We start from the raw sequence: 17,796 nt of genomic DNA on the forward strand, positions 1-17,796 counted from the left end.
TAAGCAGCTGTGTGTGTGGTTTTTTTTTTTTTTTTTTTTTTTTTTTTTGTGGACTGAAAAACAATAAGAGGCCGGGCGCGGTGGCTCAAGCCTGTAATCCCAGCACTTTGGCAGGCCGAGACGGGTGGATCACGAGGTCAGGAGATCGAGACCATCCTGGTGAACACAGTGAAACCCCGTCTCTACTAAAACTACAAAAAACTAGCCGGGCGAGGTGGCGGGCGCCTGTAGTCCCAGCTACTCGGGAGGCTGAGGCAGGAGAATGGCGTGAACCCGGGAGGCGGAGCTTGCAGTGAGCTGAGATCAGGCCACTGCACTCCAGCCTGGGCGACAGAGCGAGACTCCGTCTCAAAAAAAAAAAAAAAAAAACAATAAGAAAAAGAACTTTCCCAGTTATTTTATCAGGGCTGTCCTGGTAACAGGGTAACAGGGAGGCTGAGGTGGGAGGATCGCTTGAGACCAGGAGTTTGAATCTAGCCTGGACAACACAAGGAGACTCCGTCTCTAAAATGAAAGAAAGGGAAAAAAAGTATTTACTATAATAATACGCTTTTAGGCCAGGTGCAGTGGCTCACACCTGTAATCTCAGCACTTTGGGAGGCCGAAGCGAGCGGATCATCTGAGGTCAGAAGTTTGAGACCAGCCTGACTAACATGGTGAAACCCCGTTTCTACTAAAAATAAAAAAAATTGGCCGGGCGCGGTGGCTCAAGCCTGTAATCCCAGCACTTTGGGAGGCCGAGACGGACGGATCACGAGGTCAGGAGATCGAGACCATCCTGGCTAACACGGTGAAACCCCGTCTCTACGGGCGGATCACGAGGTCAGGAGATAGAGACCATCCTGGCTAACACATTGAAACCCCGTCTCCACTAAAAAAATACAAAAAAATTAGCCGGGCGTGGTGGCGGCGCCTGTAGTCCCAGCTACTCGGGAGGCTGAGGCAGGAGAATGGCGGGAACCCGGGAGGCGGAGCTTGCAGTGAGCCGAGATTGCGCCACTGCACTCCAGCCTGGGCGACAGAGCGAGACTCCACCTCAAAAAAAAAAAAAAAAAAAAAAAAAGAAACCCCGTCTCTACTAAAAAATACAAAAAACTAGCCGGGCGAGGTGGCGGGCGCCTGTAGTCCCAGCTACTCGGGAGGCTGAGGCAGGAGAATGGTCTAAACCCGGGAGGCGGAGCTTGCAGTGAGCTGAGATCCGGCCACTGCACCCCAGCCTGGGCGACAGGGCAAGACTCTGTCTCAAAAAAAAAAATAAAAAAATTATCCGGGCATGGCAGCGCGCATCTGGAATCCCAGCTACTTGGGAGGCTGAGGCAGGAGAATCACTGGAACCCAGGAGGTGGAGGTTGCAATGAGCCGAGATAGCGCCACTGCCCTCCAGCTTGGGCAACAAGAGCGAAACTCGTCTCAGAAATAATAATAGTAATAATAATATGCTTTTTTACACCCATCGGGGGAAAAGTTTAGAAAAATAGGGAACAAGTGCCCTGTGCTGCCCAGACTAGTGAACGATAGTCAGGATGGCTAATGGTGACCCCAAGAAACCAAAGGGCAAAATGTTTGCTTATGGTTTCTTTGTGCAGATGTGCAGAGAAGAATATAAGAAAAACCGGCCGGGTGCAGTGACTCACGCCTGTAATCCCAGCACTTTGGGAGGCCAAGGCAAGCGGATCACAATGTCAAGAGATCAAGACTATCCTGGCCAACATGGTGAAACCCCGTCTCTACTAAAAATACAAAAATTATCTGAGCGTGGTGGCATGCTCCTGTAGTCCCAGCTACTCGGGAGGCTGAGGCAGGAGAATTGCTTGAACCTGGGAGGAGGATGTTGCAGTGGCCGAGATTGTGCCACTGCACTCCAGCCTGGGCGACAGAGTGAGACTCCATCTCAAAAAAAAAAAAAAAAGAAGAAGAAGAAGAAGGAGAAGGAGGAGAAGGAGAAACCCAGAGGTCCCCGTCAATTTCGCAGAATTTTCCAAGAAGTGGCCGGGCGCAGTGGCTCACGCCTGTAATCTCAACACTTTGGGAGGCTGAGGCAGATGGATCACCTGAGGTCGGGAGCTTGAGACCAGCCTGACCAACATGGAGAAACCCCGTCTCTACTAAAAATACAAAAATTAGCCCAGCATGGTGGCACATGCCTGTAATCCCAGCTACTTGGGAGGCTGAGGCAGGAGAATCACTGGAACCCGGGAGGTGGAGGTTGCAATGAGCCGAGATCGCACCATTTCACTCCAGCCTGGGCAACAAGAGTGAAACGTCATCTCAAAAAAATAAAAATAAAAATAAAGAATTTTCCAAGAAGTACTCTGAGAGTTGGAAGACAATGTTGGTGAAAGAGAAGTCCAAATTTGATGAAATGGCAAAGGCGGATAAAGTACGCTAGGATCGGGAAATGAAGGATTATAGACCAGCTAAAGAGGAGGCAAGAAGAAAGAGCCTAATGTCCCCAAAAGGCCACCGTCTGGCCTTTTATTTTATTATTTTTTTGAGATGGAGTTTTGTTCTTGTTGCCCAGGCTGGAGTGCAGTGGTGCGATCTCAGCTCACTGCAACTTCCATCTCCCAGGTTCAAGCGATTCTCCTGCCTCAGCCTCCGGATTAGTTGGGATTACAGTCATGTGCCACCATGTCTGGCTAATATTTTTATTTTTAGTAGAGATGGGGTTTCACCATGTTGGCCAAGCGCGGCCTCAAACTCCTGACCTCAGGTGACCCACCTGCCTTGGCTTCCCAAAGTGCTGGGATTACAGACATGAGCCATCACACCCAGCCCACCATCTGGATTCTTCATGTTCTGTTCAGAATTCTACCCCAAGATCAAATCCACAAACCCTGGCATCTCTATTGGAGATGTGGCAAAAAAAAAAAAAAAAATGAGATGTGGAATAGCTGAAGTGACAGTGAAAAGCAGCCTGACGTCACCAACGCAGCAAAGCTGAAGGAGAAATATGAGAAGGAGGCTGCTGACTATAAGTTGAAAGGAAACTTTGACAGCGCAAAGGGTCCTGCTAAAGTTGCCCGGAAAAAAGTGGAAGAGGAAGATGAAGAAAGAAGAGGAGGAGGACAATGGATGATAAAAACTGTTTCTATGCCAGGAGTGATGGCTCATTCCTGTAATCCCAGTACTTTGGGAGGCCAAGGCAAGTGGAGATCAGGAGTTCACAACCAGCCTGGCCAACATGGTGAAACCCCATCTCTACTAAAAATACAAAACATTAGTGTAGCGGGGGGGGGGGGTGGGGGGAGTGCTCGCCCATCGTCTCAGCTACTCCAGACACTGAGGCAGGAGAATCACTTGAACCCAGGAGGCGGAGGTTGCAGTGAGCCGGGATCACACCAGTGCACTCCAGCCCGGGTGACAGAGCGAGACTCTGTCTAAAGAAACAAAAAACAAAAAAAAAAAAGGTGGTTGAGGCCAGGCACAGTGGCTTACACCTGTTACCCCAGCACTTTGGGAGGCCGAGGTGGACGGATCACTTGAGGTCAGGAGTTGGAGACCAGCCTGGCCCACATGGTGAAACCCCGTCTCTACTAAAAATACAAAAAAATTAGCCAGGCGTGATGGCAGGTACCTGTAATCCCAGCTACTCCGGAGGCTGAGACAGAAGAATCACTTGGGCCTCAGAGGTGGAGGTTTCAGTGAGCAGAAATGGTGCCTCTAAGCTCCAGCCTGGGTGACAGAATGAGACTCTGTCTCAAGGAAGAAAAAAAAAAAGTAGGTTGGGCACGGTGGCTCAAGCCTGTAATCCCAGCACTTTGGGAGGCCAAGGTGGGTGGATCATGAGGTCAGGAGTTCGAGACCAGCCTAATCAACATGGTGAAACCCTGTCTCTACCAAAAATACAAAAATTAGCCAGGTGTGGTGGCATTCACGTGTAATCCCAGATACTCAGGAGGTTGAGGCAGGAGAATTGCTTGAACCCAGAGGCAGAGGTTGCATTGAGCCCAGATCACACCACTGCACTCCAGCCTGGGCGACAGAGCAAGACTCTGTCTCAAAAAAAAAAAAAAGTGGTTGAGGTTTTGGCAAGGCCTATTATTTAAACCACAGCCTAAATGTCTTACAAAGTTAGCTTGGCCCAATAGCCCAGGAATAATTAAGGGAAAAGTAAGGTGGGGTTTGGGTTAACTTAGCTTACTGTTCTAATGTTCTCACTGATATAATTTTTGCAGTGGTGGTTTCATCAGTTGGGTGCAGGAAGATTGTGAGGGTTTGTTTGTTTTGTTTTTGTTTTTTGAAACGGAGTTTCACTCTTGTTGCCCAGGCTGGAGTGCAATGGTGTGATCTCAGCTCACTGCAACCTCTGCCTCCCATGGTCAAAGGATTCTCCTGTCTCAGCCTCCGCTGGGATTACAGGCTCGCACCACCATGCCCAGTTAATTTTTGTATTTTTAATACAGACAGAGTTTTGCTAGGTCACCCAGGCTAGTCTCAAACTCCTGGGCTCAAGCAATTTGCCAGCCTCTGCCTCCCAAAGTGCTGGGATTACAAGGGTGAACCACCCCACTGATCAAGGGGAACATATTAATACTTTGTTTCTCTGTTTTGAGACGGAGTCTCACTCTCTTGCCCAGGCTGGAGTGCAGTGGCATGATCTCAGCTCATTGCAGCCTCTGCCTCTGAGGTTCAAGCCATTCTCCTGCCTCAGCCTCCCGAGTAGCTGGGATCATAGGCACGCACCACCACACCCGGCTCATTTTTGTATTTTGAGTAGAGACGGGGTTTTACTATGTTGGCCAGGCTGGTCTTGAACTCCTGACCTCAAGTGATCCACCTGCCTCGGCCTCCCATAGTGCCAGGATTACAGGCATGAGCCACTGAGCCCAGCCAGAAACATATTAATACTATGAACAACACTCAGCCCTGGGCTGGTTAAGAGGCTGGAGACCGAAAGGTGGTGTTAGATTGACCATGGACCCGGTGAAATACCTGCAGTGGGTTAAGGACACTCTTGTGTGTCTTACAAAACAGAGACACAGATGCTGCCTAAGAACCAGGTCCTCCTGGACCCGGCGCCAGGGAAGGATCTGAAAGGAAAAGAAGAATGCCTGTGATAGGTGTGAGAGAGGAGTGCCACTCACCGTTCACTGCAGCGATAGGGGACAGGTGAATTCTGAATTTTTTTTTTTTTTCTTTTTGAGACAGTCTGTTGTGACCAACCGAGTTATAGAGAAACACCGCACTTTGAGACAAATTAAAGAGTCCTTTATGAGCCGGCGACCGAGAGGCAGCTAACGCCCAAAATTCTCCCAGCCCTGAGGAAGGGGCTAGTTTTGTTTTTATACTGTGGTCTAAATAGGGGAGGGGGATTTTAGCTGAAGCAATTTTTACAGAAGCAGAACTGGCAAAAAGTTAAAAAATGAATTGGTTACAAATGCATTTACGAAAAATAAACAGTTCCAGGTGCAGGGGCTTAAACTATCACAAAGATATAAATGTAGGGGCTTTGGGTGCCATCCGCCGAGCACGTCCCCAGGAGCTGCTGTGCAGCTCGCCTCAATATCTTATCAGCAGGTGCATTACTGGACGTGCTTTGAGTCAGTTTTACTGACTATGCCTGGAGGGAGGTGAAAGGGTTACAAGTGAAGAAACTAAAATGGAGTCTGTCCGGCTCTCTGCTAGGAGAGAGTCACTCAGGTTAAAACAAAGTAGGGTATCACAAGTCTTGGCTCTGTCGTCCAGGCTGGAGTGCAATGGCGCAATCTCAGCTCACTGCAACCTCCGCCTCCCGGGTTCAAGCAATTCTGCTGCCTCAGCCTCCCAAGTAGCTGGGATTACAGGTGCCCGCCAGAAAGTCCATCTAGTTTCTATTTTTAGTAGAGACAGGGTTTCACTATTTTGGCCAGGCTGGTCTCGAACCCCCGACCTCCGATGATCCACCCGCCTTGGCCTCCCAAAGTGCTGGGATTACAGGTGTGAGCCACCACTCCTGGCCAAATTCTGAATTCTTTAGGGGAAGGGAGAGCCTGGGACATAGGCATCCCCTTGGACCCAGTAACCCCGCTTCTGGGAGTTCAGTTTAAGGAAAGCCTGCAGTCAAGTCTGAAACTTACCAAATGACAAGGGCAAACTCAGACCGGGAACTGTAATGTACAAAGTGCTAAGCCAAGCACTTTCTATATATTGCTTTTTCCTGTCAAAGAAAATAAAAATATGAGGATCTTCCAAAGGCAATTTGCCAAAGGAAAAGTTGTTGTTGTTGTTGTTTGTATTGGTTTGTTTTTGAGACATGGTCTCATTCTGTTGTCCAGGCTGGTGTGCAGTCATGGAAACATGGCTCACTGCATCCTCGACCTCTTGGGCTCAAGGGACCCTCCTACCCCTTGGGCTCAAGGGATCCTCCTACTCAGCCTCCTGAGTGGCAGATGACCTGAGGTCGGGAGTTGGAGACCAGCCTGGCCAACATGGTGAAACCCGGTCTCTACTAAAAATACAATTAGCTAGGCGTGGTGTCAGGTGCCTGTAATCCCAGCTACTCAGGAGGCTGAGGCAGGAGCATTGCTTGAATGCGGAGGCTGCAGTGAGCCGAGATCACACCACTGCGCTCCAGCCACGACAGGCGCAGCCACAACAGGCGCAGCCACTATATCCAGCTAATGTTTAAATGTTTTGTTGAGGTGGGGGGTGGGGGTGGGGGGAAACTCACTTTGTTGCTCACGCTAGTCTTAAACTTCTGGGCTCGAGTGATCCTCCTGCCTCGGCCTCCCAAAGTGTTGGGATTACAGGCAAGTGCCACCGTGTCTGTAGCAAAGGGAAAGTTAGGTCTGGAGACTGAGCCACACAGTACTGAAATTCATTTCCCAAATGCATGGCTGTTGCTTCCTGATTGTCTTAAGTGGTTAAGCATTGTACATTACCCAGATGCCTACAAAAAAAAAAAAAAAAAAAAAGCCCTCACACATCTCCAGATGATCGCCCTCACAAATTGTTCATATGTAAATTATTTGCTTACCCCTAAATCTTTCCAAGATATCCAGCCTCCATAAACAAAGATAGGTAACCTTAGGTTTGCAAGCTCTATCTGACCCCTTGTCCAGGCTGTTGAATTTCATCCTGACAGCACTGATTACAAGCTTACTTTCCCCGGTGCAAAACAAAGACAGGATGACATCCATCAGCCCTCCACCAGACCCTGAGACAGCTGCAAAATTAATCTTTCCTTTACTCCTTCTTCAAATGTTTGCCTTATCTTAGGTATAACCATAGTTTCAGTTTCCCTGGCACTAATTAAATTCAGAAGAATGTAACTGATGAGAAATGTCATCACCTACTTTCTTTTTACTGTTTTCTTTCAGTTGATGGAGATACTGTTTCAGTTTTTAATTTGTGTGGACATTCCAGTCGACTGGGAAGCAGCTGTTATCACACCCCTGCTTTTAAGAAAGTAGAGGTTGGCTAGGGGCAGTGGCTCACACCTGTAATCCCAGTACTTTGGGAGGCCGAGGCGGGTGGATCACTTGAGGCCAGGAGTTTGAGACCAGCCTGGCTGACATGGTGAAACTCCGTCTCTACTAAAAATACAAAAATTAGCTGGGCATGGTAGCGCACACCTTTGATCCCACCTACTCGGGAGGCTGAGGCAGGACAATCACTTGAACCTGAGAGGCGGAGGTTGCAGTGAGCCACGATTGCACCACTGCACTCCAGCCTGGGCAACAGAGTGAGACTCCATCTCAAAAGAGAGAGAGAGAGAGAGAGAGAAAAGCAGAGGCCTGAGGGAAAGGAGCTGATCCACCATGATGGAATTTGAGCCCAAGTCTGACTCCAAACCTGCACTCAGGTTCCCCCAGGGCAGGGCTTGTCACGTTTGGTGGCACCTCTGACACTTGGGGCTTGATCATTTACTGTGGGGAGCCATCCTGTACCCTGTAGTGTGTTGAGCAGCATCCCTGGCCTACATCCCTAGATGGCAGGGGCACTCCCAGCCCCCACGGTGACAATAAAAATGTCCCCTGGAACAGAATCGCCCCCGCCCAGTGAGCGCCTCAGGGCCAGCGATTTCCCACAGGCATGGAGTTGTCCTCAGATGCCCACCCAGGGCCACATCTCAGTATCCCAAAGTAAGTGAAATATACATGTAGTGTAATAAACAGAAATGAAACAGCTAAGGGACAATTGTGGATGATCTTTGCTCCTTAATTTTTTTTTTTTTCTTAGCCAGGTGCAGTGGTTCACACCTATAATCCCACCACCTTGGGAGGCTGAGGAAGGAGGATCACATGAGCCCAGGAGTTTGAGACCAGCCTGGGCAACATACGGAGATCCTGTCTCTACAAACAATATAACTGGGCGTGATGGTGGTGAGTGGCTGTAGTCCCAGCTACTCAGGAGGCTGAGGCAGGAGGATCGCTTTGAGACAAGCCTGGTCAACATAGTGAAACCCCATCTCCACAAAAAATAAAAAGTTAGCCAGGTGTAGGACTGCACATCTGTGGTCCCAGCTACTCGGGAGGCTGAGGTGGGAGGATCACTCGAGCCCAGGAAGTTAAGGCTGCAGTGAGCTATGATCACACCACTGCACTCCAGCCTGGACAACAGAGCAAGAGCCTGTCTTTAATAAATAAATAAAAGAGGGGAAATGGAGTGTAGGGAATGTGGGAAATTCTTTCTATTATCCTCCCTGTTTTTTTTTTTTTTTTTTTTTTTTTCCCTGCAAATCTAAAACTATTCTAGAATAAAATGTTGGCCGGGCATGGTGGCTCATGCCTTTAATCCCAGCACTTTGGGAGGCCGAGGTGGGCAGATCACGAGGTCAGGAGATCAAGACCATCCTGGCCACATGGTGAAACCCCATCTCTGCTAAAATACCAAAATTAGCTGGGCGTGGTGGCACATGCCTGTAATCCCAGCTACTTGGGAGGCTGAAGCAGGAGAATCGCTTGAACCAGGGAGTTGGAGATTGCAGTGAGCGGAGAGCATGACATTGCACTCCATCCTGGGTGACACAGTGAGACTCTGTCTCAAAAAATTAATTAATTAATTAATTAAAATAAAATGTTTCTTTTTTTCTTTCCTCTTTTTTTTTTTTTTTGAGAGAGTCTCACTCTGTCGCCCAGGCTAAAGTATAGTGGCACAAACTCAGCTCACTGCAACCTCTGCCTCTGGGTTCAAGCGATTCTTCTGCTTCAGCCTCCCGAGTAGCTGGGATTACAGGCACCCACCACCACACCTGGCTAGTTTTTGTATTTTTAGTAGAAACAAGGTTTCACCATGTTGGCCAGGCTGGTCTCGAACTCCTGACATCAGGTGATCCACTCGCCTCAGACTCCAAAGTGCTGGGATTACTGGCATGAACCACCACACCCAACTGAAATGTTTCTCTAAATAATAATAATAATAACAACATAATAATAAATAAAAATAAAAAATAAATTTTTTTTAAAAGCTAAAACCAAAAGAATGCCAGGGGCGGGTGCAGTGGCTTACTCCTATAATTCCAACGCTTTGGGGGCCTGAGGCAGGAGGATCTTTGGAGCCCAGGGGTTTGAGACCAGCCTGGGAAACTTAGTGAGACCCCCATCTCTACAAAAAATAAAAAATTAGCTGGGTGTGGTGGTGCACACCTGTAGTCCCAGCTACACCGGAGGCTGCGGTGAGAGGATTGCTTGAGCCCAGGAGGTCAAGGCTGCAGTAAGCTGTGATTGCAGCACTACACTCCAGCCTGGGCAACAGGACAAGATTCTATCTGAAAGGAAAGGAAGGGGAGGGGAGGGGAGGGAAAGGGAGGGAAAGGGAAAGGGAAAAGGAAAGGAAAGGGAAATAGCATAACAGTTTCCATTTCTAATTTTATTGCAAAAGTAATTGTGGTTTCTGCCATTACTTTTAGTTAACATAATTAATGTAATTAAAGCCATTAAAAGTCATGGCAGGCCGGGCATGGTGGCTCATGCCTATTATCCCAGTACTTTGGGAAGCTGAGGTGGGCGGATCACGAGGTCAAGAGTTCGAGACCAGCCTAGCTAACACGGTGAAACTCCGTCTCTACAGAAAATACAAAAATTAGCTGGGCGTGGTTGCGGGTGCCTGTAATCCCAGCTACTCAGGAGACTGAGGCAGCAGGATTGCTTGACCCCAGGAGGCGGAGGTCAGAGGTTGCCGTGAGACGAGATCATGCCAATGCACACCAGCCTGTGCGACAGAGTGAGACTCCATCTCAAAGAGGAAAAAAAAAAAAGGGGGCTGGGCACGGTGGCTCAATCCTGTAATCCCACCAACTTGGGAGGCCGAGGCGGGCGGATCATCTGAGGTCAGGAGTTTGAGACCAGCCTGACCAACATGGAGAAACCTAAACCTCTCTACTAAAAATACAAAATTAGCTGGACATGGTGGCGCATGCCTGTAATCCCAGCTACTCAGGAGGCTGAGGCAGGAGAATTGCTTGAACCCAAGAGGCGGAGGTCACGGTGAGCCAAGATTAAATAAAATAAATATGTATGTACTAAATATACATATGTATTTTTAAGTCGAGATAGGGTCTTGCTATGTTGACCAGGCTGGTCTCGAACTCCTGACCTCAAGCAATCCTCCCATCTTGGCCTCCGAAAGTACTAGGATTGCAGGCATGAGCCACTGCACCCATCCCATCATTTGTAATTTTAAAGGGAAGAGCAACAAACTTTCAGTTTGCAGGGCTAGGACTGTTTGCAGCTGCAAAATTTAGAGAGGACATCAATCTTTCATTATCCACATTTTACAGCTGGGGAAATCAATGCTAAGAGAGGAAATTCATTTGCCCAGGGGCGCACCACCCCAGTCTCCAATGTGCAATTCATACAATTGTGATTTCTGACCTGGTCCCAAACTGACCCTAAAGTTTGCAGGCCAGAACACTGCTGCTCAAATAAGTCAGGCAAAGGTCGTGTCTTTTCACCTGGAGTCCTGGCCAGGCTGGTAGGTCCCTCCTCCTGGGACGAGTTCACCCTCAGACTTTTCAGCAAGATCATCTCCCACAGCTTGTTAATTGGTTCTTGGTTCTAAGTGTTTTTTTGTTTTTTTGTTTGTTTGTTTAAGAGATGGGGTCCCACTTTATCACCCAGGCTTGAGTGCAGTGGCACAATCATAGCTTGCTGCAGCCTCAAACTCCTGGGCTCAAGTGATCCTCCTGCCTCAGCCTCCCGAGTAGCTGGGACCACACGCACATACCACGATGCCTGGCTCTAAGTGGCTTTAATGGGGTCCTTCTGAGGGATGTTGGAGTGAGGGCCTGGGGGGAGTTCCCCAGGCCTTCTGGGAGGCCTGGGCTCTGGCCTTGACCTCACCTGCTGTCTGGTCCTGCTGAAAACAGAAAAACAAGGAAATGGCAGACCTGACAGAATCTGGGCTGTGGTCAGGATGTGGCTGAAGAAGCCACAAGAAAAACACTCAGTCCCCTTTCAGCCGTCATGCCCAGCAGTTGGGCGCCGATAACGGGGCTGATTTCCTGTAGGAAGCCCTGGCTCTCTTGGCCACATGGACAGCAGGTCGGTGCAGCCTGAGTGCTCCCCCAACCCCGGTGTCCAACAACCCCAGCACCCGCCCCATCCCAGGCGTCTTCCAGGGATGTCTCCCAGGACCGTGGGGTTTAGCACATCCCAAATGGAGCCAACTATCTTTCCTCAAAGAAAAATCCCCACTAGGCCAGGCACGGTGGCTCACGCCTGTAATCCCAGCACTTTGGGAGGCAGAGGCAGGCAGATCACTTGAGCTCAGGAGTTCGAGACTAGCCTGGTTAACATGATGAAACCCCGTCTCTACTAAAAGCACAAAAAAACTAGCCAGGTGTGGCCAGGCGTGGTGGCTCATGCCTGTAATCCCAGCACTTTGGGAGGCCGAGGCGAGTGGATCATCTGAGGTCAGGAGTTCGAGACCAGCCTGTCCAACATGGAGAAACCTAAACCTCTCTACTAAAAATACAAAATTAGCTGGGCATGGTGGCACATGCCTGTAATTCCAGCTATTCAGGAAGGCTGAAGCAGGAGAATTGCTTGAACCCGGGAGGCAGAAGTTGCGGTGAGCCAAGATCGAGCCACTGCACTGACCAACAAGAGCAAAACTCAGTCTCAAAAAAAAAAAAAAAATTAGCCGGGCCGGACCACACCTGTAGTCCCAGCTACTGGCAAGGCTGAGGTGGGCAAATCAGTTGAATCTGGGAGGTAGAGGCTGCAGTAAGCCGAGATCGCGCCACTGCACTCTGCACTCCAGCCTGGGCAACAGAGGAAGACTCTGTCTCAAAAAAAAAAAAAAAAAAAAAAAAGAAAGAAAAAGAAAAGAAAAGAAAAGAAAAGAAAGAGCCTCGCTATATGTCCATGTTCAAGCATTATCTTCCCATCCATCTGCCCTGAGCCACAGGCCTGGCAGGTGGCATGCGCATCCATTGAGCACCTACTGGATACCAAAGCACTTACTTTACTGGCATCTTCTCCCTGGTCACTCCTGGAGAGGCTGGCCCTGTTATTCCCCTTTACAGATGAAGAAACAGGCTCAGAGAGTTTACTTGGTATCCTGGAGTCCCAGGAGCACTTTTTCTGAAAGTTGAAGCCTGTTTCCTGCGGGTGCCAGGACAGAGTCCAACACTGTTTGTTGACTGGGGTATCCTCTCACCTGGGCTGTGTGTGCCTATCCAGTCCCCCAGTTTTCAGCTGGCTCCAGTCTCACCTGCTGCTCACACACCTTCCATGGCTCCCATAGTCCCCTCGGTGGGGACAGGGGCACTGGATGAAGCCCTGCTAGTCACCACAGAGACACCTGAACACAAAACCAAGTCCCTAGGGTCAGACCCAGGCCCTGCCCTCACTCAACTGTGCAATCTCAGTTTCCCCAGGTGGAGACTGGACCAACAATGATGGCCTCTGCCTCTTCAGGTCATGGTACAGATGAATACCATGGCCTAGGCACTCAGTAACACACAGCAGAAGCACAGGGACTTAAGATAGAGTCTCCCAGGCAGCCACAGTTGGCTGGCACCCAGTTGGGAAGGGCCCGAGGCCTTTTAAAGCAGGGTTGAAAAAAAAGCCCACCTCCTTTCTGGGAAACTGAAACTGAAAGCTCTAATTAATCCTCTGCCTGTAGGTGCCTCATGCAAGAGCTGCCGGTCAGAGCACTTCCTGGAACTTGCTATTGGTCAGGACGGCTCCTATGCTAATAGGGGGTGGCCCATAGAAGATTCCAGTACCCTCCCCTAACTTCAGGCCAGACTCCCTTCAGCTAGAGGGGAGATCTGGATGGCACCTATTTTGTATGACTATTGCAAAATGCCCATGGATGACATTTGGAAGGAAGACGGGGACAAGCGCTGTAAACTGGTGGTAGGAATTCTGGGGCTCCTGGTCATAGTGCTTCTGGGGGTGCCCCTGATTTTCTTCATCATCAAGGCCAACAGCGAGGCCTGCCAGGATGGCCTCCGGGCAGTGATGGAGTGTCGCAATGTCACCTATCTCCTGCAACAAGAGCTGGCCGAGGCCCAGCGGGGCTTTCGGGATGCAGAGGCCCAGGCTGTCACCTGCAACCAGACTGTGGTAAGCACCTCAACTCCTTTGGATGGCCTAGTACTAGGGGGTAGGGAGGACAATAATCTCTCCCCAGAAATCTGACACAGGGTGGGTCTCCAGGGAGATGCAAGGGAGGTCCCAAAACTGTTCCTGGGCCCCCATATCAAGGGACCTAGGTTCCCCTACCAGAGTATGGGGGCCTCTAACCCAGTCCAGGACACTGGTGTAGGGGCAGGGTGTTAAAACTCTCCAGAGCCCCCAAATCAGGGACCTCAGTATACCCCCCGGGACTTAGGTGAGTTGATAAATTCTTTCCAGGGCACTGGTGTTGGGAGCCTTGAAGCTCCTAGTGGGCACCAGTCCTGGGGGAGTAGAAACCCCTATTCAGGGTTGAAGGGGGACCTCACCAGACCCTGAAAAAGGGGGCTTTTGAAATTTTCACTTCATCACTAAGAAACTGAAATATTCACCTGGGTCCTGATATGGGGGATCTTGAAACTCTTGCTGAGCATGTCACTTGGGCTGGGAAATCCCACTGCGTTCTGGATTTGGTAGGGCCCTCTAACTTTTCTTGAGCCATAGACCAGGCAATCTGGAAACGTCTACTAAAGTGTGGTTATCGACAGTCTCCAACTTGCCATGTGGGGGGTCTCAAAACTCCCATTTTGAGGACCCACATGCTTATGGGTGGCCCTGGGAGAGTATGTGGTTGTGGCTGTTCTTTAAGGTTGGAGAACATGGTGCAGAGAGGGTTGGAAGAAAACCTGAAAGGGTTTGCATTTAAGGACAGCAGCCAAACTCCCCAGGCCAGAACCCCAGATTCTGACTCTTCTTAGATGGCCCTAATGGCTTCCCTGGATGCAGAGAAGGCCCAAGGACGAAAGAAAGTGGAGGAGCTTGAGGGTGAGAAACAGAGAAGGGAGAGGGCTAGGGAGGGGTGACTCAGCTATGGAAGACGGGGTGGGGGCACGGAGACCAGGGCTGGAGGTTGGGGGAAGGGGGAGGTCCTGTCCCAGAGTGGGGCCGGGCCCCAGCATGGCCACGTGCTGCCCCGCCCCCTGATTCTGTCCTCCCACCCCACCAGGGGAGATCACTACATTGAACCACAAGCTTCAGGACGCGTCTGCGGAGGTGGAGCGACTGAGGTCAGAGATAACCTTCCCCGCTACCCTCCACCCGCCACACTCCTCTCACCCCCACGTCCCTACCTCGAGACCCAGAATCTCTCCTTTGCTCCCAAAATCCCCATTGCCCCAAGGGGTAAGGTTTGAGTCTCACAAAAGGACAACTTAGCCCCTAGGGTCACAGAGCCATGGGTGGCCCCAGTCCATTCCCTCCCCAGTGACTTGGATTGGGGCGGTGCAGGGGGAACTCCCGTGGGCGATGGGCTTACAGGGAGGGCGGCAGGAGCCAGGACGAACAGATGCCTGATTTGCCCCCATTTGCACCGCAGAAGAGAAAACCACGTCTTAAACGCGAGAATCGCGGACACGGACTCCGCCAGCTCCCAAGACTCCAGCTGCGCGGCAGAGCCCCCGTTCCTGATTCTGCTGCTGGGCTTGAGCGCTCTGCTGCTGTGAGATCCCAGGAAGCTGGTCAGTGAGGAGGGGGCGGCCCCGGGAGGGAGAAGAAAGCTGGGGAGGGGGGTCGGGGAAGCAGGGACTCCGAAGTCTGGAGAGAGGGGCTGCAGGGGGAGGGACTGGGTGCAGAAGAGAGGGGCCTTGGGGAAGGAGGGAGAATCCAGTGAGAAGGGCGCCCTGGAGCGGGGGTGGGGCTTATAGCAGTATGGGGCGGGGCTATGAATGAGGGCGGGTCTATCGATGGAGGGGAGGGGCTTGTGGATGGGTGGGGCGGGGCCAGTGTCTGCTGCCTCCAGTCTGCCCTGAGTCCCTCTTCTGGTCCTTTAGGCATATCTTGGAAGATCCGGTTCCTGCTCGACTTTTCGCCTGGACATGCCCTTGATCTCATCGGTTCTGAGCGGGTCATGGGGCAGCACGGTTAGCGGGGAGGGCACGGGGTAGCCGGAGAAGGGTCTCTGGAGCAGGTCTTGAGGGGCCATGGGGCAACCCTGGGTGTGGGGACACAGTCGGGTTGACCCAGGGCTGTCTCCCTCCAGAACTAGGCAGGGAATGAGTCGCCCCTCTTGTTTCCCGCCCTGAGATTGGGCATGGGGTGCGGTGGGGGGGCACGTGCTGCCTGTTGTTACGGGTGTTTTATTTTTTTGCGGGGGGGGGTGTGTGCTTTTTCTGGGGTCTTTGAGCTCCAAAAAATAAACACTTCCTTTGAGGGGGAGCACACCTTACTCTCGAGTTCCTGAAGTGTCATTGTGTTAGTCCCTAAGCGTCGGGGCCGCCCCTGCCGGTGAGAGTGGACTCCCCGTGGATGACAACACCCCCCTTCCCTGCTCCAGGACATTTTCAGGAGCCCACGGAGTTCGGGGAGGCACCACCCCGGTTCCTCCCAGCCCTCACCTCTGCTGGGATCAACATAAGGACTGTACACCCTCATCAGGGCTCCCCGTTTCCCAGGTGTTTTATTCTCATCTCCTCCCTAGAGCCTCTCCTGATTCCTGGGGATCCAGTGAGGAAACTGAAGCTGTAACTGAGAGTAACATCGCCTTGCTTCCCCTCCGGCCTGCAGAAAGTGCTGGGCTGGGATTTAAACTGGGATCTGTACACACACAGGCCATGCATTGTCAGAATGTGTCCCCCTCCTTCATCCCCCAAACTTTCTCTCTCCCTTTTTTTTTTTGAGACAGAGTGTCACTCTTGTTGCCCAGGTTGGAGTGCAGTGGTGCAATCTCAGCTCACTGCAACCCCCACCCCCCAGGTTCAAGCGATTCTCCTGCCTCAGCTTCACCAGTAGCTGGGATTACAGGCACGGGCCACCATGCCCGGCTAATTTTGTATTTTTAGTAGAGATGGGGTTTCTCCATGTTGGTCAGGCTAGTCTCGAACTCCCGACCTCAGGTGATCTGCCCACCTCGGCCTCCCAAAGTGCTGGGATTACAGCCATGAACCACCACCCACAGCCCTTTTTTTCTTTTCTTTCTTTCTTTTTCTTTTTTGAGACAGAGTTTCGCTCTGTCACCCAGACTGGAGTAGAGTGGCACGATCTTGGCTCACTGCCAACTCCGCCTACTGAGTTCAAGTGATTCTCTTGCCTCAGCCTCCCGTGTAGCTGGGATTACAGTACTACACCACCACACCTGGCTAATTATTGTATTTTTAGTGGAGATGGAGGTTTCATTATGTTGGCCAGGCTGGCCTCAAACTCCTGACCTCAAGGGATCTACCCACCTTGGGCTCCTAAAGTGCTGGAATTACAGGCATGAGCCATCACGCCTGGCCCGATTCCCCAAACTCTTATTTATTGTGCAGTACCCAGCTCTGGGAACCTCTCCCCCAGAGGGCCTCTGTGCTTCTTCACAGTTGAGGGCTGCAATCCCGACAGACCCTTCACCCACCTTCTTGGATATTCGAAGACCTCTTAGTCCCTTCCTTATCTGTTATCTTACTTCCTCCAAGTTCTCTCCGAATCCCGGCCATTGTCTCTGCAACTGCAACTCCTGTTTGTGGTAATGGGGCCAGGAGCCTCTTGTCCCAGATTTCTGTACTGTCCTAAGGTCCCACAGTCCCCGGCCCAGATGGTCAGTGGGATTAAAAAAAAAAAAAAACTCTCTGGCCAGGCACAGTGGCTCACGCCTGTAATCTCAGCACTTTGGGAGGCCGAGGTGGGTGGATCACTTGAGCTCAGTTCAAGACCAGCGTGGTCAACATGGTGAAACCCCATCTCTATTAAAAATAAAAAAAAAAAAAAAAAATGGCCAGGCGTGGGGGTTCACTCCTGTAATCCCAGCATTTTGGGAGGCCGAGGTCGGTGGATCACAAGGTCAGGAGATCCAGACCATCCTGGCTAACACGGTGAAACCCCGTGTCTACTAAAAATACAAAAAAAATTAGCTGGGAGTGGTGGCACGCACCTGTAGTCTCAGTTACTCGGGAGACTGAGGCACGAGAATCATTTGAACCCAGGGGGTGGATGTTGCAGTGAGCCGAGATCACGCCACTGCACTCTTGCCTGGGTGATAGAGCGAGACTCCATCTCAAAAAAAAAAAATTAACTGTGAGTGGTGTCTCGTGTCTATCGTCCCAGTTACACAGGAGGCTAAGGCAGGAGAATCGCTTGAACCCAGGAGGTGGAGGTTGCAGTGAGCTGAGATCACGCCACCGCACTCCAGCCTGGGCGACAGAGCAAGAGTCTGTCTCAAAAAATAAAATAAAATAAAACCAGGCCTCCACCTCCATGGTTCCTACTGCTCTCC

At 50.8% G+C, this 17,796-nt stretch overlaps 1 protein-coding gene and 1 long non-coding RNA gene across 3 annotated transcripts in view; one reads left to right on the top strand and one right to left on the bottom strand.

The window, feature by feature from the left end:
• BST2 (bone marrow stromal cell antigen 2) overlaps nt 1-15,774 on the top strand; it is a 365,601-nt gene extending 349,827 nt beyond the window's left edge. The window contains exons 2-6 of the mRNA XM_050769826.1: nt 13,171-13,499; nt 14,309-14,375; nt 14,557-14,617; nt 14,926-15,067; nt 15,380-15,774. Of these exons, the coding sequence (XP_050625783.1) occupies nt 13,206-13,499; nt 14,309-14,375; nt 14,557-14,617; nt 14,926-15,052 (549 nt within the window). The 5' untranslated portion in view covers nt 13,171-13,205 and the 3' untranslated portion in view covers nt 15,053-15,067; nt 15,380-15,774. The remainder of the gene's footprint in view (nt 1-13,170; nt 13,500-14,308; nt 14,376-14,556; nt 14,618-14,925; nt 15,068-15,379) is intronic.
• On the bottom strand, nt 4,491-13,057 carry LOC126942405 (uncharacterized). 2 transcript variants are annotated; one of them, XR_007721549.1, is made up of 4 exons: nt 12,390-13,057; nt 6,653-6,747; nt 6,060-6,139; nt 4,491-5,033 (listed from the first exon to the last, which is right to left on the bottom strand). It is a non-coding gene; the product is annotated as an uncharacterized LOC126942405 (long non-coding RNA). The 2 variants fall into 2 exon arrangements; XR_007721550.1 differs by having other exon boundaries at nt 4,491-5,813.
• Nucleotides 15,775-17,796: the final 2,022 nt, after the last annotated feature.

Source organism: Macaca thibetana, chromosome 19 (assembly GCF_024542745.1).
Source record: "Macaca thibetana thibetana isolate TM-01 chromosome 19, ASM2454274v1, whole genome shotgun sequence".
NCBI classification, from domain to species: Eukaryota; Metazoa; Chordata; class Mammalia; order Primates; family Cercopithecidae; genus Macaca; species Macaca thibetana.